Source organism: Pholis gunnellus, assembly GCF_910591455.1.
Source record: "Pholis gunnellus genome assembly, chromosome: 13".
Taxonomy (NCBI): Eukaryota; Metazoa; Chordata; class Actinopteri; order Perciformes; family Pholidae; genus Pholis; species Pholis gunnellus.
The window spans coordinates 17,104,774-17,131,789 of record NC_136540.1 but is presented as its reverse complement, the minus strand read 5'-3'; the positions used below and the strand labels follow the sequence as shown (position 1 = coordinate 17,131,789).

General features: G+C 42.7%; 2 protein-coding genes across 2 annotated transcripts; one reads left to right on the top strand and one right to left on the bottom strand.

Moving 5' to 3' along the window:
* Positions 1-6,938: 6,938 nt before the first annotated feature.
* LOC306705570 (vascular endothelial zinc finger 1-like) lies at positions 6,939-20,571 on the bottom strand. Its single transcript, XM_079172355.1, has 5 exons — positions 20,517-20,571; positions 13,844-14,742; positions 10,449-10,518; positions 10,170-10,332; positions 6,939-9,418 (listed from the first exon to the last, which is right to left on the bottom strand). The coding sequence occupies exons 1-5, from the start codon at positions 20,547-20,549 to the stop codon at positions 9,105-9,107; spliced, it is 1,479 nt and encodes a 492-aa protein (XP_079028481.1). The 5' UTR covers positions 20,550-20,571; the 3' UTR covers positions 6,939-9,104.
* Positions 20,572-23,487: 2,916 nt separating this feature from the next.
* On the top strand, positions 23,488-24,606 carry LOC306705509 (gap junction delta-2 protein-like; the record flags this gene model as incomplete). Its single annotated transcript, XM_079172281.1, has 1 exon — positions 23,488-24,606. The coding sequence occupies one exon, from the start codon at positions 23,488-23,490 to the stop codon at positions 24,604-24,606; it is 1,119 nt and encodes a 372-aa protein (XP_079028407.1).
* Between the last annotated feature and the right edge of the window lie 2,410 nt (positions 24,607-27,016).

Genomic DNA, 27,016 nt, shown 5'->3' with positions numbered 1-27,016 from the left:
ACAGGCTACTCTCTTGCACCGACAGCTCTGTGGCAGAGGCTCTCACCGTCTGTCAGCTGTTGGGAACATCATGGGGCGCGCTGCAGTCTGGGAAATGAAGTCAGCCCAGGCTTACACAAAAAAAAGAAAAGAAAAAAAGAACTGCACTCCGCGCTACACCGCCTCGACCCCCTACCCTCCCCCTCTCGTGGCGCGTGCTCACTGGCATGCAAATGAGGGAGAGCGAGTTGCGTACGGCTCACATTAATTATTCCTTGAAGGGAAGTTGATTCGTATTATGACACAGGGAAGTGTTTAGTACCCGTATCTACAAAAGCTAGCAGGAAAAGCACAGGTGTAATTCATAACATTGATTATGGTGGCATTCCATTCTGGAGCTTTGGTGAGTTCCTTGATATTACACTTTGTCATTGAATTATCATTATTATGAATTATTTTGGCTTGTTACAACAGGAAGAGCACAGGCGTAAAATGATTAAAAACAAATCAACGGTTAATTCCATTTAGCTTCTTCAGTTTTAAGGTCCTGGAGTCGCTCATGCTGGCTCACAAAATATCTGCTTTGTAGGACCCAGAATCTCTCTCTCTCTCTCTCTCTCTCTCTCTCTCTCTCTCTCTCTCTCTCTCTCTCTCTCTCTCTCTCAGACACTTGGTACAGAACAATTAAACAGGAGTGTGGGGAGGCAGTGCTGGCAATGCAAGAGTAGCTTTGGGCCCCAAGAATAATGACCACCTTTCACCTCACATCACAGCGCCATGGACCGCCGCTATGTTCTCTGCATTGAGCGAAAGACATGCACCACGAGGCACCATTTTAGCATATTACGATTAAAAGGCCGCATGCAGGTTCGTTGTGTTTTCGTTGAGGGTTCAGTCCGTGATCTGTGTGCAGCCCCCTTTTCCCCATCACCGCCAATCCAATTCCACATAGTTGACATTCCACTTGCATGTAGTTGAGTGTACACGGCCTGCATTCAAAATGCAGACCGTGCACTTTCCACAATGCTGTGACATTCGGCGTGGAAAGGGTGCAGTGTGTCTCTCGGCCTTTTAACAGCACACATTTTCAGTTTGTCGTTGTCGAGTGCCTACACTCTCGCTCTGCAGAAGTCTCGAGAGTTACTCCAAATGAGACGGTCAAATTGAAACCGATCTCTTCATCCTCCCACTCGTGCTCTTATTATTTCCCCTACCGAAGGCAAAACGCAGCCGGAGCGAGAGCACGCAGGCGAAGAATGAAGAGACAACGTCAGTGACGGAACTTGCTGCAACTTCAAGAGCAAAGGTACCCAGTTTGCCCTCGTGTGAGCACAGTGCACGTTGGTGGGTGGTAGGTGTGCGCACGGTTTCCACAACCACGAAGCAACGGTGCACATGGCTCATTGCTGCAATGAGGGTGTGATGTTCCTTCCTTTAATATACCCTGATTATACAATGGAACGTGAGTCACTTCTCACGGAGCCCTGTGTTCCTCCTCTCCATCTGTCTAGCTGTCTCTCTCTCTCTCGTCCTCTTATTGCACTCACTGGCCAGACATGCACCATGTCCATGTAGCAGGCCTCGCACTGTAACATGTGGAGATCAGGGTGAAAACAAAACCGAGGAAGTAGAAAACTCTTTTTGGCATATACCACAGGGTTGACCTCCAATCAGCTGAAACTATACGTAAGAAAAAACCTCTGAAAGACCACAGAAATACATTTGGCACCGATTCGACATGAAGTGAAATCCGTCTAACGCCATTGCAGCGACGGAGTGAAACAGACACGGTCGCTGTTGGTCCGGTGCTTTGTAAATTCAGTCTTGCGGTATTAACAGCACAGATTTGATGGGGACATGCCAGCAGGACACCCTGCCAATTCCAGCTCTTCTTTGCCTTCAAAATCAAGTTACTAAGTGGCAAAACAAAAAAAAGAAAGTGAGATCAGAGTAAAGTTTTAAAGCGATATTTTATATTGGCTGTATTTATTCACTTTTTTAGAGAGCAGTCAAGCTAATAAGCAGCGCTGTACGAACAACAAAAAGTGGAGGTGGATCTACATGATGGTGGCTAATGCTGGAAACAGATTGTTGCTAAATACCACACACAGGAACACCGCTGTGTTGTCAGTAAAACCGTCCAACTTAAGGGAACTATTCATCTAAACTTCTCTCATACCAAACGTCTGTCTTATCCTCTATTGTATAACCACAGTAGTCACCGCAATGACGACTTACACATTCAGTTGAAGGGTCACAAAAAGGTGAAATGTGAACACAACAGAAGCATCTCTGATGAAAAACATTTGGGCGCCTCATCATTCGTAATAAATATTGAGCAACATGCAGGCAACAAAACGTTCCTCTAATATATATATATATATATATATATATATATATATATACATACATATTAAAAAAAAGATTTGTCTTCTGTCAATGTTCAGATAGGCACTTGACAGCTTACTGACGCGACTCACCCGGCTGAGGATAACATGATCCTTTCCCAGCCTGACGGTCCCTTAAGCCATTTAAACTGGCATACCATTGGACAGCCATGACACCACACGTAGCATGGAGCTCAGATTAAATTAGATTGAGGACCGTGTGATTTCATCTGCTTTGCTGGACAGGATTTCCACGGGCCAACCCCCCCCCCCCCCCCCCCCCCCGGAGCCTCTGCCCGGTACGGTCCGCAGAAGCAGTTTGCACCATTTGGGGACAGGTGTTGTCACTGCATAATTCAAGTAAATATGACATTCAGCAATGTGTGTACCTTGGTCTGTATGTGAATGTCACGGGACATATCCACATTCATTATTTATTTATTATTTAATTATTTTGCAGTGCAAATCTTTGTTTTTGTATAAACTACACTTACGTTGATTTAAAAATACTGACAAGTAACACTCAGTTGACTGCAATATTGTGGATTCCGTAGATGCTTACTTTTCTGATCTAGCTAACTACTGAGCTAATTCGCTAACGACAAATCAAAATGATTCGAAGTGTGCCAACTTTTCAAGAAATCTTTCATTCATACCCTGATTAATGCTCGTATTTTGATTAACAGTATGTGTGCTGTCATTGGCCTGCGTGGTCTGTGATACACCAAAAGAGCTCATTTGAATTACACTCAGTGCTTGAGGCATTTTGAGCAGACATGATTGTCGTCCTTATTCGAACACTTCTGAAAAATGACAACCCACAAATAGGCCTTATGTAAAGATTGCATAAAGGAACGTTCCTGATCATCTTTTACAGCCATTTACGCATCACCTTTCATCAGCTTGACTAGCTAAACCGGCCATTTTGAAGATATATACACGTTTGATAAATCCCAACTTTGTTATAAGCATGTTATTGAAATCATATACACACGTTAGATACTCAATCAACAAGGCCAGAAAAATACATTTAGGTAGAGTTGTTTTTTTCCCTCTCATCAGTAACGCATAATGTACACCATACCTTTCATATTAGAGTCAATGTTATAAGTAGGCTAAAATGATCAGATCAATACAAACATTCAGGCTCCCTCATGTGGCTCAAAGGTGTACTGCAGACGTAAACCTTGAAGTAAAAATAGTTATTTGGCAACCCCACTGAAATCTCCACCTGCGGGTCCTGACCCAGTCAGAAAAAGGTTGATCTGGAGCAACTCAAGGGCGACCTCGGTGACCGTACGAGCCTGCAGCCGCGTGCAGTTTGTTCTGACAAGACATGTTTGCTTTTAGCTTTGCTCATCATGACCTCAGCAGAAATGTCAAGTGGTGTTGTGGCATGGAGTGCAATTTGTGTTATTTAATCATTGGATAAAAGAGAGCCCCATCCTACTGGTCTCACAGTAAACCGGTATCATCGTGTGGAATCAATGTCATTTTCAGTGTATACATTTCTTTCCCCATTGGGTTTCCCAGAGCTGCGTGAACGTAAACCCATTACAGGGAAGGTTTTTTTTAAATCCAAGATGCCGTGGAGCTCTTATTTTGAAAGGTCTCTATTATATCTTATTGTAACCCCTTTTTGCTAGAATCTAGAAGCATATCCACGTTGCCTTTTTTATATTATTATAAAGACTCTGACAACAGGAAATAAGACAGAGCAGGCCTCCTGCGTGCTTCAGCTGCCCTAGAGTGCAGCCAAATGAGTTTAGTTTTTTCTAAAAAAAAAAAATTCCATTAAGGGACAGGCACCCTTCTAACCTTTACTATTTTTACTGCATACATGCGAGGGGGGGACGACGACACACAGGAGAAAGTACTGGTGAGCTTCAGTTCTCTACCACCACTAGTGCAGCAACCTTACATGTTTGACTAGATCATATTTTACTTTAGAGCAAAAAAACAACAACAACAGATGTTTACATTGCTGAAGATCTTCAAATGAAAAAGGTACACAATTGCCTGAGCACATTTCACTTTTTGGTAAACTGTTCCACCACAGGGATCTAGCTGGTCCACTCCATAACATGTCCACCATCAGATACATGTCCTCTGGAGTGTCTTTGTGTGTCCCAGTGGTTTAACAACACAGTCCCAGTCGAGTAGAATGTCCGGTCCAGGAACGATGAAATTCAAACTTTGCCGTTCCGTGAGTAAAGTGTCTGCTATCATAGAGGGTAATGTAAATCAATAGGCCCACACTGGGGAACAGTTGGAGGAACAAAGGGTAGATAAAACTGGAGAGGACTCAAGTGAAATATGCAGAGACAGCACCATCTGCTGGGCAACTCTGTACTGCAAAAAAAACATTAAATCTCATTAAAGCTTCCAAGTGCGTCTTTAGTGCAGTTTCTGGACAGATTAATGCAGATTAGAAATGTAGAATCCAGAAAAAAATGACTTGGACCCTGATTTGAATTGGAAAACAGAGAGCGCAGTCTATTATTGAAACATATTCAGTAAAATAAAGCCTCCTTGGGACATGTTGGGCTGATGGCTGATGGCTTTCATGGTCGGTTACAGATTAAAGTACTGGTGCTGTTTGATTGCGACTCAGTGAACATGCAGGCAGCTCAGGGGCTTCAACGGGTTTTTTGACCAAACAGCAGGCAAGCTGCGTGACCCGAGTGACTCCGATTGTGGTGCGATTGTCTGCGTCAGACGTGGTGGCCCCAAGATCTCAAGAAACAGCGGCCCTTGAGGATGTTTAGGGTTGACAAATGACAGGGGCACTAGGAAGCCCAATGCTGCAGTCCTTATGGTCACTCACAACCACAAAGTGGTGGAAGAAGTATGCAGATCCTTAACTTAAAGCTATTATGAGGACCTGTCATTTTGTGTGGATTTCTGCAGCCCCTGTGGACACAAGTGGAAGTGTTTCCGAGCACCAGATTCCCTTTAGAATACCTCTCATTCTCACTGCAGAAGGGTCCGACAGTCTGCCCCGCGCAGTCCTGGTTCTCCCGTGCTTCAAAAGGGCCCAGCGATACGGCCCTGGTCTCCAGCAGGATGGTGTCCGTGGTGGCTTCCTGTGAGGCGAAGGTGCAGGAGGAGAGCTCTGCTCCCGGCAGTGGCACCACCTCTCCAGCCAGGAGTAGAGCTCTCCTCCTCCTCCTCCTGACCGAGCTCTGGCTGCAGGGCGAAGTCGGGTCTGGGTCTGTCCACGGTGGACTGGTCCCCGCCGGAGGTCCCGCTTGAGTCTCAGCTGAAGGAGTTTCTGGTGAACCTGCGCGATTTGTCCGATTTTGCACGGATGAAGAGCATTAAGAATAGCTCCACAGAACCAATCTTCTCGCTGATGGTCTGGTCGTCTCATGTAGAGGCATCAGTATTAAATTGAGTGTTTTAATAACAAGTTAAAACTTCCTCAAAGTAACTGTAAGTAAAAGTACCAGCACGGTAATTGCAAGTAATAGTCTCGCATTCAAAATCTTTTTTTACTTAAGTACAGGAGTATTATCAGCAAACTGTACTTGAAGTATCAAAAGTAAGTTGACTGTATTATTACACACAGCATCATTTGATTAGTAATTTTGATGCATCAGTGTGTAAGTAGCCTTATTGCTGTTGTAGCTGCGCGAGGTGGAGCTACTTTTTATTGACTTCATATACAGTTGCAGTGCAACGGAGAGTGTTGGCCCGGAGGCAGCGACCTCTCACCCCCATCCCTTCATGAAGCTCAAGCCCACACGTCCACGGAGGGTCGATGTCACGCGTCAGGGACTCGTTGTCACGATCGCTGAGAGCACTTTGAAAACCAAGCAAGTGAAATCGGTCTCGTCCCTGTGGTTTTGGCGGCTGAGGAGGGGGGAGATGCCGAGGTGCTCAGGTCTCCCACCTGCTGTAACGCTCCCAGGGCTTTGGGTGCGTCAATGGTTATGAGGCAAGGACCAAGAGCATTGTCCGGTCACCCAATCTGCTTCGTGGACTCCCATCTCTACCTTTGTGCCGTCACATCTCCGGAATATGACGTCTGGTTGCATGTCTAAATCAGTGCAGGCTGTGGGACCCCCTGGTGGGGGGTGCAAACTTGAAACCTTGAGCTAATTTAAATACACACACTAGCCGTAAATATACAGTTCACCGTCGTAGTTTTGAGAATAAGCTGCCAACGCACGTTATCCGTGTGCTGAATGCACAAAAAAAAAAAAAACTGGTTGATTTTCATTTTGCAGGGAAATAAGTAAAAACAAATTGCTGCAACTCGATCTAAAAACTAGCAACGCGTTTTGGATAATGGTTGGGAATATGTGTAGTTAGCACAATGTAGAAATAACCACCTATTTGATGGACACAATCTAAAAGTAAATGTAAAACTCAAGCACTAAGCATCGTGTTCCCGGCTATGGGTTGGTAAGGGGGCGTGGTCAATGATAAGAGCTCCTAAACAAACGATGAAACTCATCGTTTCTGGAAATTCTCTGCTAAAGAGATAAAGAGTGACAAACTCCTACTTTGAACCCGCAGTGCTTTCTTCATACCGAACATTACTTAATCCATATAAACACATTTGGTAGTTTTCTTTTATTTAGACAACCCAAATAAAAGGCACATAACATTGCGCATGTTTATGTAATAATTTGACAAACATACATTTAAAAAAAAATGTAGGAATGTTTGACCTTTCTGCTAATCGGAAAGCCTAGCCTCTCGTATATATACAAAATTACCATTGTTAATGTTCTAATACAAAAGATTTATAAAAAAAAAAAAGGTTATCTTATCTTTCACATCTATTGTAACTACCATATCCTTGGAACTAAAATAGTTTTGTACAAAGATATACATTCAACTGCTTTCACAAGGGTCCTGGAATTTCCAATTTTTTTTTCTTTTCCTAAAAAATAAAGAGATGTTCAATTCCACCAGAAATGTTCAGTTTATCACATTATTACTGTATCAAATTTGGCAAACAGGCTATCATAGTGTATCTACGTAAATGCATAAGAACAAAGAAAAAGCTACGCTAACATTTTGTTTAAAACAAAACTTCGGGAGGGGAAAAATGACAAACATGCATATTGCATTTTTCAGTATGAACTGAATCAACTCTGCAACACTGCTGAGATCACATGGCATTCATTAAAAATAAGTTCATGTTCAACAGCGTTTGGGGGTCATGCAACATCAATCCTGTCCCATTATTTTCGTGGACACAAACTTGCATTTGATCAAACTCGCTGAACTCCACTTCATAAAGGAAATACAGCATGTATGCCATTGCACAGTTAATGATTATTTAAATGGACGGCTATGTTTAAAATCAATAGTTCTGGGACTTCTTGTCCGTGATGGGAGTCGTTTAACGCGACGTACCAAATGATGATCTAAAAAAAAAAAAAAAAAGGAGCTGGAATTAAGATACATGGTAGATGGAGTTAAAAAGGAACCACGTTCATGTGTAATGGGGCTTTTGTGTGTGTTTCCTGAGTGAAGGGTCCCTAGTATCATTGTGGGGCGTTCACAGATTAATGATTTAAAAAAAAATAATAATAAAACAGTGTACAGAAGAGTCAGAAACTAATTAAGTCACCATTGTGATGACAGCAACGGCCTGAAAAAGCTTCACTACAAGGCCAGGAAGTCCCATGTTCAGCCACTAGATAGCCCTCTAGGTGCAGGCCGGCTAACGACACTCAAGACTCCAATTTTGATCTTTGATAATACTGCTGCTGCTCACCTGTGTGTGTGTGTGTGTGTGTGTGTGTGTATATATGTGTATGTGTATGTGTGTGTGTGTGTGTGTAGGATATGCTTTCAGTGCAAGACTCGATCCATTCTGACTTCATGGAAAAATGAACACTACAAACAGGCAAATGAAAACAAAACCTCTGCGTTTCCAGACCGATAGAAAACAGTGTCGCTGTCAAAGAGGACAGCGTCGAGACGTCCGCTTGAATGACAAAAGCTAAAAAAAAAAAATATTTAAAACGCCGACATGAAAATACATTACTATGTCAACTGTACAAGTTAGTCACTGTACCTTGAGAGCATACCTACTATCTGAGAAGACAAAGAAAAGCTAGAGCACTGTGAAAAAATATTCTTCCACGCCAATGGAAGCTGCCGTCCCTTTTTCTAGACTCATTTCCTATAACATTAAATAGTGATTAGCAGGCTATAATAAAAAAAAATAAACGACATACAAAGTAACACCCAGAGGCTTTGGGAGAGAACTTGTAAAAACATCTAAAAACAGCAATTTATTGTTATTGCTTCAGTCCGTTCCTCGTCTCCCTTTTACAAAAAAGCACAGGTGTGTTTTCCTACGGAGTCCTCGGGGGGGAATCCTCTCCTCTCCTTTGTCATCATACGAATCACAGTTTCATCACTCTATAACTTGACTACACTAACGGCGGTCGTCCTGATTTCACGATAAATCCTACTCGATTTCTACTCAAGTGTTCTGCCTCTCACGTCGGTTGCTTTAACATTAGTTGGGACGCAGCTGTGACTTGGGCGGGAGCTCCTACCGGCGGCGCAGCAGCTCATGTAGATGTTCACCTCGGGGGTAAGTAAACATGGTTCGGGGGGTGTGGGGTGGGGGGAGACGGGTCTCGAGGTGCAAATAATGAGGACAGGAGTCTCTTGTTTCACTTCATTTTCCCTTTCTTGCTGGCCAGTCCAACTCTCACCTCTTTTCTCTTTTCTTCTTCTTCTTTTTGTTGTTGTTTTCTTTCTTTACCAGGGTGGGGAGGAAGGCAAGACTTGGGACAGAAAAGGCATGCTATCCATGGACCTCATGGCGATGTTGAGCGGGCCGGCCATGTTCATGGGCATGCTGGTCGTAATGGCGACCGGGTGGGCGATATTCATGGACCCCCCGGAGGGGATGTTGACGGAAGCGATGGTGACCGGGTGCTGGAGGCTGATGGGAGACGTGATGTTGACCGTGTTGGTGCCAATGTTCATTTGTGCGGAGATGGTGACGGGGTTGTTGGAGTGGCACCGGTGCATCGCCGAGGTGATGGGGGCAGAAATGGTCACAGGTGTAGCTGAGGAGGAATTGCAGAAGCAGTTACCCTCTGGGAACACACACACACACGCTACTCAAAATAGTTATTCATTGTAGGGCTGGGCAATGAGTCGATACTATATTGATGTTGTGACATGAGACTAGAGACCGTCTCAGATTTTGGATATCGTAAAAAAACAAACAGCATAAGTGTTCTTTTTTTACTGATTTTAAAAAGTTTGCACTACAGCAAAGAGACCGTTTTATTATTTGCCTTTAACGACTTAGTCATATCTACATTAATGATGGTTATATATCAAAAACAACATCGTGTAACATTTTATAAGAAGCACCATATCGTCATAATTCGGTAAAAGGAAATGGTGATATTTGATTTTCTTCTAATCGTGCAGCCCTTATTAATGTTAAGAGATAAAAGCCTCACTACTGCATTGTAACGGAGCCAAATAGGACTTTTAACAGTGGCAACACATTACACACTGTAGTGTAACCGGCAGGATTAGAGGAGGGTGATGGGTCTGAACATGTAAGGCTCGACTACTACAGCAGTATTGAGACTCTCAAAAGCTCTCATGCCAAGTAAAGAGACTCAAAAATGAGGCAGAGGTTCAAAATAAAATTCCACACTGCCAACATGTCAGTGCTGGAGAAGGCTGTAAAGACCAAGGAAGACGATGGAGCGCGAGACATGAATGTTTGTCACACAACTTATTAGTGATTAAATATTCTCTCTCACTGCTGAACACCGTGCCGTTGCGCCGAGGACGCACCTTTGTTGCAGGAGTTAAAGTTGGTCTGTCCGTGAGTCTTCAGGTGGCTGGTGATGTAGGCTGCGCTGAGCATCTTCCCACAGATGCTGCAGGTGACCTTGCCTTCATGCCTGATCATGTGGGAGCGGAGTCGGTCTTTGGTGGCGAAAGCAGAGGTACAGGCCTGCAGGCGCAAAGCAGAAGAGAGAGGAGGGGGGGGGGGGGGGGGGTCAAAGGTCAGCGGAGTACAGCAACAACACCATTAATGATCATCTCGTGGAGGACAGAAAGGACTCTTACCGTTACTTGACACTTAAATGGTCTTTCTGAGGAATGCACATGCTTCACATGGCAGCTCAAGTGGTCTGGCCTGGATTGAATCAAAACACAAAACAAACACATTTAATGTTTGAAAGTGATTCAGCGAGCTCCGCGAGTTGTGGATGAGTAACGCGGCATGTTGTTTTGATTCCATGTCCTCTTTGAAGCACAGAATGTTTAGTTGACAATGTTTCCACTTCCAGATAAAGGTACTGCTAAAGAGGCAGATTCAGATTCTCGGATTATACTGATTCATGTGGAAATTTGAGTGCAAGTACTGATTTCCTTTAACTATAAACCCGTAAACTACAGATGGTTTCTTTATATATACACAGAGAGCAACCCCCAACTTGAAGACAATACTATGTTGTCTGCTACAGATGCCTCATTATTGTGATAACAATGCTGTCCTTTCTAATTAGCAGAAGACCAGTGAAGTGACTATAGATATATATTTTGGGGTAATTCTTTTGTAACTTTGCATTTACTTTACTTGCGATTTGCCGGAGATATAAAGACTAAAGGTGTATATCGTTAACTGACGAGGAGCAGCACAATGGAAACTTCTCCATACATTGCGAGTGCAGAAGTGCGGAAGCTCATGGATGTGCTCCGTTTGCTCTGGTAATGAGGGGATGGGCACCAAAAAAAAAGAAGAAAAAAATCCCTAAAACTTCACAGTCAACTGCGTTTAATTCTCCATGATCAATCGTGCGTGAATCAGTTTGACCTAGATTTTCAAAATCGCACCACACCGGTTGTAAATTTGCACACTTATTTCTGAATAAACTGACAGTATAGCATCAGACTACACGTATTCTGTTCATTTACTCGCAGCCTTGATTTGAATTCCAGAAATATAAATGTAGTCCACAAAGTTAATTTAACTTCATTAATGCAACGGAGGGGTTGAATTATGCCTCAACAACCGTGGTGCTGAACGACCTTTTAAACGGTCATGGAATAAACAAATACATAAATCTCTTGCATATTACTTGCTTTTGCACCGAGCTTTGCATCACGAAACCTGTTTGATAACTCTCAACTCATTAACGCGTATTATGTACCGTATACACATTAAAAATGACAAATGGCTGAAAAAGAACCCAGGACAATGACAGGTGACGTTTACTTCCAACTGATGACATTCATTCAAATATATATATTTCTATTAAAAAAAAAAATACGGAATCCTAAAAAAGTCTTTGTACAAATACTGCTGTTGACCTGAAGGTTAAACATTCCGTGTTCCACAGCATAATTTAATGTTCACTGCATATCAGCAGTTGCTAGAAAAGCGCTCCATGCCTCTTGACCTTTACAGCGAATGCTCCTTGGCACTGGTCCTCCTCCTGTCAGCTTGTTGGTTCTATTGAAGCTCGGAGCTGAATCATGTTAGAAGTGCCATAACGGAGTGAGTAAGGGCTCCCAGCATTGGCAGCCCAAACCGGAAAGTTTCATGCTGCTGGATTCTTTTTTTAATACAAATGAGAGGAGTCAAGTGGAATCTTCTCAGTGGTGCTATGAACCGGAATCAGTTCTCTTTCTTTTCATTTTTTTTTTGTCCCGCTGACGAGGAGAGCAGTCTCCAGACAGTGGGTGCCTGCATATCTGGCTGAGTGGCAGTGACTCAGTGCCCTGTTATTCAGTCGCTATTCTCACTTTCCAGTATGCTGATGAATCCCTAACCCCACGTCACCGTGTTGGAGGCATGCCTGAAGCTGCCCTGCACAGCGCGGTGCTTATGTTACAGCTTGGCTACGGTGCACCGCTGTGTGGTGCGGTTAAAGCAAAGAACTCTTTCTGCTGTTGTACTCTCTGCCCAAATCGATGCTGTGTCACATATTGGCATGTTAAAAGACAGTAAAATGTAGGGTTTTTTTTGTGTGTATTAAGGCAACGAGAGACCTTTCCTAAACTAAACATTTATTCCCTACACAGTGAATATGTTTGACCTGGAGATTACCGCATAGTTCACTGAATTCCCAGGGGAAAGAGCGTCTGTGACATGCTGGCGGGAAGCGCAAAGTGACAAGTGACGCCTTCCCCCCCCACCCCCCATCCTCCCCCTTTGTAATCTACCACTGGTGCTCTCCCATGTGCGACTGTTTAAACATGTGGTTGAAATGGCGTTGGGGGGGGGGGGTTCAATACAAGTACAAATCCAAACCGCTTTGCACGTTCATAATAATACGAAGAATAATCCAAACAGAACTGGCGGAATCCCTCACAAACAAGTCACGGGGTTGCTCAAGAAACAGTGAGCTTTCGGAGAAGCTAAAAAACCATGAAAACACAACAAAAGCTAATTTTTGGACTGATGAGTAAACGGTAAAAAGGTATGTTTGTTAAAAAATGTTGCTCATTTTTTTTACTTCCAGGCAGACAAGCCAAGACTTTCCTCTTTGACCCCGGTATGCAACGTCCGGGGGTGAAACGACTCTCCGTCTCCACTAACATCAGAATAAATTAGATGTCAGAGGCATACTTCCTGTTTACAAAAGCCTTCTGAATTGTTAAATGAAAGCATATGAATAAACTAGCTGTGCAAACGCGTCCTCACATACACATAGAGAAGAATTCCACTGGCAGAGCGCAACGCGCCGACACTCACAGTCCTACACACTTTGCACTTCAGACACATCCCAAACAATCCGGTGGAGACCACTTCCTGTTACGTTAACGGGAGTCCGAAGCCGCACTGGGCCGGTCTCGAGAAGCGGGTTTATTGAAATAGTTGGATAACTGCAGTGAATAAAACTTTAAAAAATCACTTCAGTTTTGTCTACATTTGAAAATAACTAAAAGTCTAAATATTTTCTTAGCTATTCACCAACAAGTGGAAGTTTAGGACACTTCAAGGCCTCTTCAAAAGCCTGTTAATGAACTGTGTCGTGTGGTTTATTTTTTTACGCTACGCTTCTTCTAAGAGGGAACATAACAACTTATTCCACGACCTCCGGAGCTATATGAGGAATGTACAAAGACATTTGAAACGGGTAATGTTATCTCCCCATCAAATCTGTTGCCAGCACTGCTCAGGGTTCGCCGGTCGGACTCCTTATGACAAGTCCGTGTGGCAGCACGAAGGAGTAATATGTTCACATTCAATTAATTTCACAGCTTTTGTCCTGTTGAACTATCAGTACGAAATATGGATACTGTTGAAGGTACGCTTTTCTGGAAGGAATAGCAACTAACATGTGGAAAAATGCTTTTCTATCATTATTATAAAACATTTTAGTCTTATTCCCATACCAGTGCTATGGTACAATGGTACAAACAATGGCCACTACAAGTGGCCACAACAGGATAGGATGTCTGTTCATAACTTTTTTTTAGTCAATCAAAAGGCCAAAGAATGTGGCCCTTACCTGGAAAAGCCTTTCCCACACACCGAGCATACATAGGGCTTGTGGACCCCCCCGTCGTGAGAGCGAACGTGGTAGGTCATCCGGTCCTTCCTTTTAAAGCGTTGCTGGCAGATGGGGCACTCGAAAGGCTTCTCGTCCGAATGGGACAGCTTGTGGCGGTTCAGGTGGTAGACGTCTCGGAAGGCCTTGCCGCACATCTCGCACCCGTGGTTTTTCTTGACGGGTTTGGCGGGCTTCTTCGGCACGTTCTGCTGCTGCTGCTGCTGCTGGTGGTGCTGCTGCTGCTGCTGTTGCTGCTGCTGCTGCTGCTGCTGCTGTTGCTGCTGTTGTTGTTGTTGTTGTTGCTGCTGCTGCTGCTGCTGCTGGTGCTGCTGTTGTTGCTGCTGCTGCTGCTGGTGCTGCTGCACGTTGCCCATCGCGGACGACGTCATGATGCTCGCTCCCGAGGACACCGAGGTGGTCGCCGTGGAGAGGATGCCCGCCACCGTGGAGATGTAGGACGGGTGGCCGTTGTTCTCCCGCGACATGGTCGAGATCATGGGCACCATGGTCGGGGCCGTCTGGGCCATCTTCTTTGGCCGCGACACCATCTTGATGCCGGTGTGGCTGGACTCGTGGCGCCGCAGGTGGTAGCTGTCACGGAAGGCCTTGTTGCAGTAGCCGCAGACGAACGGCGTCTTGCCCTTGTGCTCCTTCTTTATCACAGGCACTGGCGGCCGCCCGCCTCCTCCGCTGGCCACATTGTCTTTGAGGAGATCTGCGGCGCTGGTCGGGGGCTTGTGGTCTATGTGGATGGGCAGGATGGGCTTCTGGTCGATTTGTTCGGCTCCCGCATTAAGAAGTGGCAGCAGGTTGTTCTGGGCCATGTGGTGCTGGTGGTGGAGGGCTTCATTGGCCTGCTGATGAAACACACACACATACAGCGATATCAATATTGGGGATTGGGGTTTCAACACCGTTGGAACACCCCACTGCCTTTCCAAAAGGCTGCATAAGAATTCACATAACAAAGAATAATAAGTGGAGGTTTGTAAGGAGTCAGCTTTGGCAACAAAATGTTAGGAAGATGTTACAGAGCACAAAATGTCAAAAGGTCTGTCATTAAAGAGGCTGACGCAGCATGCCACTGGTGCAAAAGAATCCAAATATACTGGATGAAAAACGATCCCATCGTGACGGCGCCGAGCATGTGACTGCAAAGCAAGCGTGCCAAATTAGAGGCAAAGCAGAGTCCAGTGCTCGGAAGAGCCATTAGCTTAGCTAAGGAGCTCGGTTAGAGGGCATGGCGAAGTAAAGGAGTGAAGTGTGCACACACACACACACACGCTACAGAAAAACACAGGCCACTAAACTAGACAAACAACAACAGTGGCACAACCGAGTTTGTCAGCTTAGGTTAGTTATGCTCTAACCAAGTTTAGAAGTTAGTCTAAATCTACATTTTGGGCAGGCACTGGGTTGTAAACACATAATCAACAAGAGGATATGTTAATAATAATTCATATTTCCTTGATGGTTCTTAATATTAAACCACAGCTAACGCTGTTGTCTTGGTAAACCGACACAGTCAAGACGACCGTGTCGCGAAACACCAGCAAGAGAGGGCACGGTGAAATGCTTGACCTTTCCCTTTGAGGTTCAATCATCCATCGCAGAAGGCCAGCCAAGAAAAAAAAAAAAGGAGTTGCAGCAGAGGCGGCAGGGGACAGAAAAGAAAAATGAACCGCACAGTGTCCTCCTTATGTCATCCAGCCCATTGTGAGAGACACAAATCTGAGCAGTGATGCCTCAGCAGGGGATCTTTGTATGCTCATCTTCATTGATTTAGCTCATCTATTCATGAGACGGGGTCATTGTTTCTCTCCACACACACACACACACACTGCTCGGCTAAACTAGCCATCATTCCCTTGTAACGCAATGGGACCTGGGAACTTGTGGAGAATGCCACTAAGCCCACCGATCCATTTGTCCGAGCACCTGCTCACGCTTGCCACCTTCCAGGATTAGTCATCATCATGCCAATGCAAACCCGTCCGCTGGCACACCAGGTGGGCCCTTAGGAGGAGGGGGGTGGGGTGGGGGCTTTATGTTTGGGTGGGGTGGAGGGGGGGGGGAATACCAGCCGGGATCCCTCTTTGTGGAGCTTGTGAACGGCAGACACGGCCACTGCAGACAGCCCGCCTCTATACAGAGGTGCAGGGCCTGTAAGCTGCTGTGCCTTCATGCAGCTCTGACCATTTTGACACAAATGCGCTCTGACAACTGGGGCTGCTCCCTCATAAATAACATCAAAATGGAGGGAGTGCCCCGATGGCTCCACGGGCCACTGTAGACTTGAATTGAGCTCACGGCCTGAGTCAGATTACGTCTTTCTCAGAGCTTTTGTGTCACACTCTACAGCTGCTTACCCAAATCCCTTTTTGTATGATTTTTTTTTTTTTTTTTTTACAGAACAAGCAAAAACTATAACTGATTAATACAAAGTAAAAGGAATAAAGTGACCGCATATTACAGGAAACACATTTTTTTGTTCTTTTTTCTGGCACACATGTAGAGCCTTCTCTTCAAGTTAGTGCTCGGATGTTCTTCACTTGTTTACCAATTTCTGAAATCTTTTGGCTGCTACCCAGACGGCCGAGTTGACACAAGTTCCTACAAAACATCACTTTTGTAACGTTTGTAATCCTTCTGGATTTCTTTTCATAGCCTGTAAAGCTACACAAATACTGCAGGGATTCAGGGCCTCGCTTGCAAGTAGGAGGTATTTTCAGTTCTGCTGGGAGTTTTGATGCATCAACTCTTTCAGCTTTGACTGCATCATGCAGGAGGATGATAGAGGCCATTTCTAAGCAACTCACTGTGCCATCCTTCTATTAAAAAATACTTAAAATCAGTGATCCAAAAACCAGGGTGCAGGTCTCTCTGGTGTAGCTGATGTATGGCACAGAATAGAAGGATCACTTATTTTTTGGCATTCTGAAGGCTAATGTGCATTTTCCAAAGCAGACATTTTGGCCTGTCAGAGCAGTGAAAGCACAGGTGTTTCTGCTAACTGATTAAAAAACGGCTGCGTTACGTTTAGGTGAGCTCGTTCGAAGGGCCCCAGTGTCATTCTTGAGCCATGACAAAATGTCTAAAAAAAGATCTAGCGTTAAAAACATGTGTAGAACACGAACGAGCAGTACAATACAAGAAACAAATTAAATATGTCCCGCTTGCACTGTTAAGCCGTAATTTAACAAAGATTGCAGAGTCCTTTTTTATTAAGTCTACAAAAAAACAGCCTTTACTCTGGGACGAGGACTTAAAGCTAAAGTTTACGACTGTGAATTAAAGTACTTAGTGCAACTTGAAATGGGCTGTTTGTTGTAATGGACCTGTTTCAAGCAAACAAGCTCTAATAAAAACCCACTGTACACTACCTACTTAGCACCAAATGGCAAACAGAAAGTTAGCGGCTAGCACGCTAAAGACTCGGGGGTTAGTGGAAAACAAACGGCGCTAAAACACTGGACTACTGGCCATAAACATTAATATTAATGAATGATAAATGTTGCTTCATGTTGCCATCACGTTAGCCATTAGTGGTTACGTATCGGTCAGCTTGACTTGAATCTGTTTCAGCCCCAAATGGAAAAATGCAATTTCAAATGTAATTGCAACACTTTTCTGATATAACAAATGTCACTATGCTGAATGTAAATATCTAAACACACACACACACACACACACACACACACACACACACACACACACACACACACACAGATACATACATATATATATATATATATATATATATATATATATATATATATATATCTATCTATATGTGTGTTAGCTTGATGTTTACTGTATAAAGAAACAGATCTACACCAACAAAATGGCTCCTAACTGCGCCGCAGCTATTTTTAAACTATGTTTACATGTTTTGCAGTGTGCTGTAAGGGGAATATTATTAGTTGAAGATGAGCCAATCATTTTACATTTTCAGTATAATGTGTCGCACCTGTTGAATGTCATTTTCTTTTAGACATTTGGGAAGTTGTCAGGCGGAATGAATGGATGTGAGGCATTTTCTTATAAATGTTTTTGTGTTATTATAATAGAGTTTATACAGTGTTTTTGTTCTTCATGCTGGATTTTCAATACATTGCACTGCGCATTAATCAAAAACAGGAGGCGAGGCAGCTGTACTGATAGTATTATTCAAGCTCATTTACACAACAATGTGGATCATTTAAAACGCCCGACAAAGTATAAAAACAGGAAGATGCTCATCATCAACTTTTAATTTTAAACTTTTTGATAAAATGCTTTACCATAAACAGTAACGTATTGGAGTACTTTAAAACTAAAAATAACCCAACGCCTGTGACGGTAGTTAAATGGAAAATCGACCTCCTTAAGTTGATAACTTCACGCATATTTACATGAGATTTACAGAGCAACAGTGTGCGGGACATAATACATGCAGGGCTTCTGGCGGGACGCCAGACACTACACAACAAGCCACACCATCCATCTGCCCCTTTCATTGGGAAGAAAATGTAAGTAAGTGATCAGTCTCTGACAGCGGAGCAATATCTTACTACTCATAAAGAAGTGACGTATCCCACAGGCTGTGATACGCAATCTAAACTTAATTACAAATATGATAAAAGCAGTCCACGGTACATTATTCATACTCTAGCTTTGCCTGAATTCAGTCTGAGGCTTTAAGACAACAACACCGGTTAAGTTAACTTTGTATTGTGTAAAAGTCCTCTGACATATTGATGATACGACATTCACTTGTACCAACTCCAGCTTCTCCTGTGACTTAGCCTGGTAATGACGGCACACATGAACCCTTCCAAGTGTCTGGACATTTATCTTTGCCTCCTATCCGCCATATTGCATGAGTGCTCCCTCTTAGCACCAGTGTGTTAGCACGCATTAGTAATAACAGATAATAAACTAATCAGATGGCGAGCGATACAAAGTAAACGTGTTTCTCTTAAGGATGAACACGTTTGTCACAAAATATGAAATTAACATTGGTAAGGGCCTCAAACATAAAAACTAAGGATGCATACTTGACCCCCCCTCATATGATTCATACTCATGTGAAGCTGCAGTAGAAGTGTATATATGTTGCAGGCAGAAACTCTGTCCTGAACATTTCATTTTAGGATGTAGATTTTTGTTACTTTTCAATTTAATAAAATCAGTTCAAAGTATTTTGGTGAATGATGCTGAACTGCTGCAAAGCTCATTGAGAGGGCTCTTCGCATGAGGAGTTTGTCACACCCACTAAAAAACACAAAAGGGCATAACTTAATGGTCAACACACCCAAAAAAAAAATCCCTCTTAAGACTTGGAAGCACACGAGACGGAAGAACGGCGATGTACACTGTGGGTTCATATAATTAATTAATTAAACGGACAAAATGACAACTTTGAATAATCAAATCAGATGCGCGGCAAAACATCATCGTTTGAATTACGACGTTATAACGTCTGCATACAACTCTGGGTCTTACGTTTTTTCCCCCCCTCAAGTCCTCACTGGGATTAATTGTCGTGGGCTGTGTAACGTCATGGGAATACAACCTTTCATTCATTTTATTGAACAATAGCCTCACATCTTAGGACGCATTGAAAAGCACTAAACCGTGGCAGACATGAGTCTCAGCAGCAGCGTTCACTTTCTGGCTGCAAAGGGGTTTTACACATTGCGTAATGTCGTTGCTAATTTCAAACGTGCTTCTTCTTCTTCTTCTTCTTCTTCTTCTTCTTCTTCTCTGCTAGTGTTAGCTGATGTTGTGAGCATAGTTTGAATTCCTTTCCACCACGGTCTCGCAGAATAAATAGCTGGTAAATAAAAGAGAGCCCGGTACAAACGCCGCGTATCAAGTCGGGGTAACATTAGTTTTGTAATCTCATTGCGTCAGCCTCGCCCAAATTAAGCTAACGTTTAAATTAGCCAGCGAGTTTGATGTGTGCAGCCGAAACACCGTAAGCTAACTTGGCTAGTTACTGTGGAACCGGCTGAGGCGAGCGGAAAGTTCACCGCGGGATTGCGAATCGTCGTTTGGTAAAATCTCAGCGACTGATAACCCAACAACAACTTGCACTCCTTCAACGTTTTACAAACGTGCAGCACTTTAAGTTATCTGCGGTATTATCTGCCGTTAAAAACGAAAATCTTCGCCGGCATTAAATCTCATTATCCGACCTACGGCGTCCGATGAAAGCCCCTCTCAGTCACAGGGAGAAAAAAACAGGTCTGTCTCGATTGTAACGGTGCAGTGGCGTCTCTCTCCAGCCTCACTTCAAATTATCCCGCATGTTTTTGCTAGCTTCGACTTGGCAAACAAACTTGAAAACCCTCAAACGCTGTCGAGTTATTCAACATTAACGCGCTAAGTGTTCGTACAATTGAAAAAACAAGCCACATTTTTCAAACGCACGTTGAGGAGAATTGATTTTTTGTTCTAGCGTCATTCCCGAGCCTCACAGCTGGACGCCTGGATTCATATACCATTGTTTTGCTTGGTTACTTGATCTTGGCATTAACGTTACGCGTTTATAAAACTGGTTTTACCGGTAAGAAACCCGGTGCTTGCGTTTTCTCAAGGTTGTTTTACGAGCTAGCCCAGTCCCCCTCCTAAAGAGTCAACTTACTTGAAAAAGAAACGTACTCCAGCTCGGCTCCATTTCCACACTTACTAATTCTGTAGGAAACCTTGTAGAAGCCTACAACAAAGCAACCAAACATGGCAGCTGAAACAACTTCCGGTAACCTCGAGGGCTGAACCATTTTACATACTATTTGGGGGGGGGGGGGTGTTACATTTAGTGCCTTAAAATAGTTAGTGTAAGCGTGTATGCAGCTCATAATAAATATCTAAATATTGAAAGACTATTAACTGAAAAATGTTTCAGAAATGTATCTGCGAGACATTATCTGAGTCGTTCCTCTTCTATCACAGAACTAACTTGATGTAGCTGGATTTCGGAACACCCCTCTGGATGGGTTTTCGGTGATTCCTTGAGGGGCATTTGTTACCATGATTTGTCGACCACTGTCGCATGTGGTTTGGATAAGAATGTGTTTCGGTAACACCACAGTCGTTTTTACAAGAAAATAATTTGTGAAGCGATTCGTTCTGCATTACAAGCATTTGGTCTTACTTCTTCGCCACAATGAGAGGGTTTCCAGTTTAAACGGAGCAAAAAATAATCCTCGTGCGCAGCAGTTATTTTCATTCATGGGATGGGGTGAATGAACACGGCAGTGCCCATATATTGGTTGAATTGCCTCCCAGTGGACCAAAATAAAACATATTCTGGTCACTCATTGACTGCAAATACGCCATCTATATTGAATAAACTACTTTTATTTCTAAAATATTCGCCGTGTTTATATGAGTATTTTCATTTGTGTGATGGATGAGTCGTTTCTGATGTTTTTATGCTATTTGTATTAATGTTATTGCCACACAATATCTTTGGCTTATGTGCTAAGGCTGCTGTTTAGTTAAAAGTGAAAGTTGAGTGTGTAGAAAATGGGAATTGACACTTTCTGTGTGTCTCAAACCATATCAGCGTTCATTCTACAAATAGAGTAGACGTGTGCATTTATTTGTCAGTCTTCTTTCATCCAAATGCAAATTTGTCCTTGACTTTTCTTGTATAATGCGTCATCAAACTGTATAACCAATGATTACTCAACCCTCGGAACTGCTGTGACCACACTGGAGATGATTCATAGCTGCATTGTACCATCCTGATGTTTTTGCACCCATCTCAAAGATGTTTCACACATTGGACTTGAATTTAGTCATTTGATAGAAGGGAAGATGTGATAGATTACTGTTAAATAACAATAAATAGCTTGCAGTTGGAGTTACTCGCTACAGGTATACAATTTGAGGAATACAGGACGTCTGTCTGTCTGTGCTCAAATGACACCTTCAACCTTGTAGACAGCGAAGAGAAAAGTACAGAGCCTCTGGGGTTATAAGAAAAGAATGCAAAGAGCTTCATAAACGGCTTTAGCTAGGATAAATATGACACATACGATTGTATGTCCGGCTAACCTGTAGGCCCACGAAAGATACAACTCCCCATGTCATTTTCTTATTCCATATTTGCTGTAAAATATCTTAATTAAAAAAAAATTAACCCACCTAAAAATAAAAGCCCATGTGGATACAATAAGTAGGTTCAACGCAGTAAAGTGTGCTGTTTAAAACTAAGTACCTGGGGGCTCAGATTGCTTGGTAGCGCCAGACAATGTACACAATACACACTTGGGCAAGAATGCCAAACAAAGTTAAATTTGCATTGTGACAGGAGGGCCAGTGTGTCATATATTCAAACTGTAGGCCCATATTAAACTCAGTAAGGCACACCTCAATAGGAGTTGAATTATTCTCCTAATTTAAATGCAGCCAAAGAAAAAAGAAAACCGCGAACTATGAATGAAAATAAAATCTGAGAATTTGAAAAAAAATGTTTGCCGTTATCCTAGTGATTTTATTTATGAGTACAATTTGAGGTATATTCTTTGCTTCACTACAACCAAAAGTTGATAAAAATGAAAAAGTTCCTGACATTTCATAAAACTTGTGTCATAAGTGAGGTGAGAATTGATACAAAGCGATTCCTCACCCTTCCACTAAGAAACGAGACTTGTATTTCAGCCCTAAAATGAAAGTGGTCACAGGTCCGTGCTTGAAACGGTATTGTGCACACTCTTTCCAGTAGGTTCTTTGAACTCTCTGCTCGTCCGTGAATGGCTGTTCAGTAAAGGTGCCCCCATTGTACATTTCAATCTTTGTCCCACTGTACTGAAAGCCTTTATACAGTGCAACGAATGTTTCAGTTAGAGTTAGGGAATATGTGTGGTCAGCCCATTCTCCCCTCGTCCGGCTCAAAAGACACGTTAACGTCCAGCAACGAGCTCCACTTGAAAATATAGTTATGCAGATTGCTTCCTCTGATATTTTTCCAGCTTTGGATAAGGAAACGGCAGATTCTCCAAAGGTAAGCTCCTCAAACACAGGATAACAAAAGGGATACCATGGAAGTTTATTCTTTTTTAACTTTTTTCTTTTTCTTTTTATGAGCAGATTATATATTATTTTGATAATTCATTTGTAAAAACACAAACTTCTCTTCCAGGAAACTGTGTCTCATTGAATGTAACTAAGCTGATGGTAATTTAGAGCTTAATGCAACATCTGCTCTGATTTAAAGTCAAAATGCATGTGATATGAAATAATTCTTGATTAAAACTCAAGCAATTTATCCTTTTGAAGAAATTCATAATGGGAAAAATGACACTGAAGGTTAAGCAACATGCCAGATTGTAACACTTGCATACCAACATGAGGTGATGACACACTAATAAACTATTTCATGATATTTACTGCATATTTACAGAGGGATTTTAGGTTAATATTTAAATTGAGATAATATTTGAAGGTCTCATGCAAATCCGTCAGGTTTCAAGCACCTGCTTCCTTGGTAAGATTTAGTCACACTGTATTTAACAGATCAACCACTTCAGATTCATTATGGTTCTGTTATTTGTTCATTCTGCCTGACTGCTGTAAATTGTATCTTAACTACTGTGTTCTCCTCAGAAATGGGAGACTGGTCCATTCTTGGCCGCTTCCTAACGGAAGTCCAGAACCATTCCACAGTCATCGGCAAGATATGGCTGACAATGCTGCTCATCTTCCGCATCTTGCTCGTGGCCCTGGTGGGGGACGCCGTCTACAGCGACGAGCAGTCCAAGTTCACCTGCAACACCCAGCAGCCCGGATGCAACAACGTCTGCTACGACACGTTTGCCCCCGTCTCACACTTGCGCTTCTGGGTCTTTCAGATTGTTCTAGTCTCCACACCCTCCATCTTCTACATTGTCTACGTCTTGCAAAAAATCACCAAGAATGAAAAGCTAGAGGATAGGAAGACTGAAGTGGTGCCCAGGTCCTCATCTTCACTTGAAGGGGACAAACACGCGGGAGGAGATCAAGAGACCACACTGGAGGCCGGCAGTCCTTACAACACGAGCTACAACAACGAGGACTGGAGCTCACGGGAAGGTGAGTGTGAGGAGAAGAGCCAGCTGGAGGAGGATGCCAGAGAGGTGGGAAAGGACCCAACCCAGCTCTCCAGCCAAGTGCTACTTATCTACATCATACACGTTTTGCTGCGCTCCATCATGGAGATAATCTTCCTCATTGGACAGTACTACCTTTTTGGATTTGAGGTCCCACACCTTTTCCGCTGTGAGACCTACCCCTGTCCAAACAGGACCGACTGCTTCGTGTCTCGAGCAACAGAGAAGACCATCTTTCTCAACTTCATGTTCAGCGTCAGTCTCGGCTGCTTCATCTTGAACATTGTGGAACTGCATTATCTAGGCTGGATTTATATTTTCAGGGTATTGTTCTCTGCATGCTGTACGTGCTGCGAGTCAGGGAGAAACCCCGGGCAGCGGGTGGACTTGTACCCCGACAACAACCCACTGTTGCTTGAGCTCAAACACTCGCTTCGTGGCAGGGTCGTCCTGCAGACCACCTCTTCCGTGTCACGGGACAAGAGCAGCGGCGTCCCAAACCAAGGCCCGGCCATCTCCTTTGAGACGGACTCCACACTTGAGTGCACCTCGAAGAGAAATCCGGATGAAAAGGAACGCAGCAAGACTAGACTGCACAATGTGGCCAAAACAGGAAGAGGGAAAAAGTCATGGCTGTAAATGATTTCAAACCACATTTTTTCTTTTTGTGTTTGTGTGATTTAAATCTCTTCAGGATGGATCAGTTTAAGTAAGTTATGAAGTTAGTGATTATCCAAAGGATTCAGACAATTTCAGGGAGAAACTGTGACAGAGTTAGTTTGTTTGTTTCTAGTCACAGAAAATCTCCCCAGCGCAAGAGAACTTAATAATCTGGAATTTTGGAATGATTTGGAGATGTTGCAATGTGATTACTATTCTGGGTTTAGGGGTACTGGGAAGCACTGATATGAATGTAGTGCAGATTTTTATGAAAACGTTTCTTTAAATACAGTCAAATCAAGGTATTTGCTGTGATTTATTCATACCTGCACCTTCTCCCACACGTACACTACCCTTATTGAAGAAACAAGGGTCCACAAGCGATCCTTTATACACAGATGACCAGTTCAAACATCAGAAACTACATACTGTTAAGCAGCAATTCACAAGGGCTCTGAACCGGTTTAGAAGTCTATATTGATCGAAAATGGAAAAGTCAGCAAAGTTACTGGACTGTAACCTGTACAGTAGGTTACCTGTGCCATAGAGTGTGACAAAAGGCTAGATTTTCGTTGACTCAATATAATATAATATAATATAATATGATATAATATAATATAATATAATGTAATATAATATAATATAATATAGTATAGTATAGTATAGTATAATATAATATGATATAATATATAATATAATATAATATAATATAATATAATATAATATAATATAATATAATATAATATAATATTATATAGTAAGTATTTACCTGTGCCTTTATTGTATACCTGCACATTCACTGTTCCAGTGAGTAAAACAACCAGGAGGGGTCACTGCTGTCCGGTTTACACTGGTGCTGCCTTTAAGTGCTGTTGAAATTCCCTGATTTTTAGAGCAGTTGAAATATTGACGACCCAAACAAGATTATAGAAGGCTAGATTTGACCATGATTTGGCACAATTATTCCACGTGTAACATATAAAAATGGGCTGCATGAAAGCAGCATAATTAAAACGTGGTGAAAGTATGCGTTGGATAATCATTTACGTATGTGGCGTTGTGATGTTCTATGCACACAATTTAAGTTCCATACAGTTTTCACATTTAAATATATAGACTATTCTATACATGACTACTAACTGCGTGATTTCTGTCTAAATTAAAAACACAAACATGAGAGTAGGTGTGTCTACAGTCGAGGGTCGTTAAAAACCTACTGTACCATTGTTAAGTCGGAGCTTACGGTAAGCATGTGAAGGCATCACTACATTTCTCGCACCTCCTGTCAATATACCGAGGAGAAAAATGCTGAAAACTTCAAGCAAGACAACAACGCGGGCAATTTCAGGTAGGTCAGTGTCATATGTGCTAATAGTGTTAATTTAAAAAAATGACATTTGTATAAATTTCATTGTTACACTCTCTACTGAAAGTGTTCCCTAAGGCCACCGGTGCTAGGGAATGAGGGCAAAGCAGCTTAAAGGGAGAGCATTACTGTCGAGCGGGACCAGCCGCAGCTACAGCCTCAGCTACAGCGTGTGTGCACAGTAAGTTCAGTTAAAGCTAAACATCCAGAATGTTCTATCATTTCACGTGAAAAGTCACCATGACAATAGTCACAGAAGTTTAAAGTGCTGTCAACTGAGGCTGTTAATATTGTATTGCCTGTCTGACCTCAGGAGATGTGATTAAGTGTGGATTAAGTGCGAATTTACTGTTCATGGGTTGACCCAGGCTACTGTTTGCGCGCGCGATCGAGGCATCCACGGAGAGCCTCGTGCACAAATGTTCAGGTGTTCCGCATCACTGTTAATGGTGATGCTGAACCTTTGACAGCAAGACAGATGTGATCCAAGCTCTTCAAAACTGTGTCTGTATGTAGGGCAACTTCGAAGTCCCAAATGTAGACTATATTGGTGTTTGTAGGTCGTGTCTTATGTTGACACTGTAATTCTTTGATTTTAGTTATTTTAATTGTGTTGATGATTTGTATGGGGGGTGGGGGGGGGCAGACAAAGGCTGATTACAATGATGCAAAAGCTGCAAGATGAGAAGAAGAGTTATAATGTGCATGGCAGTATTTGTTCAAATGTTTTTATGTGTTGCAACAATATGATGCAGGAAGAATGTTATTATTCATCTATGTATAAAAACATAAAAATATAACAAGTTATATAATATAACTTATATAATAAGTTAAAAGAAGGATGGAAAAAAAAGCGTCCTGTAAAGAATTTACTGTACATCTCACATAATACCGTATGTGCCGTTACAGATGTGCATGATTAAACAATATTGGCCAACAATCGGCATGCCAGTACCATATTCAGGCAAAACTAAATTAGACTGTTCAGCAAATAGCTTCTTAATGTTCTCCCCTTTTTCCTTA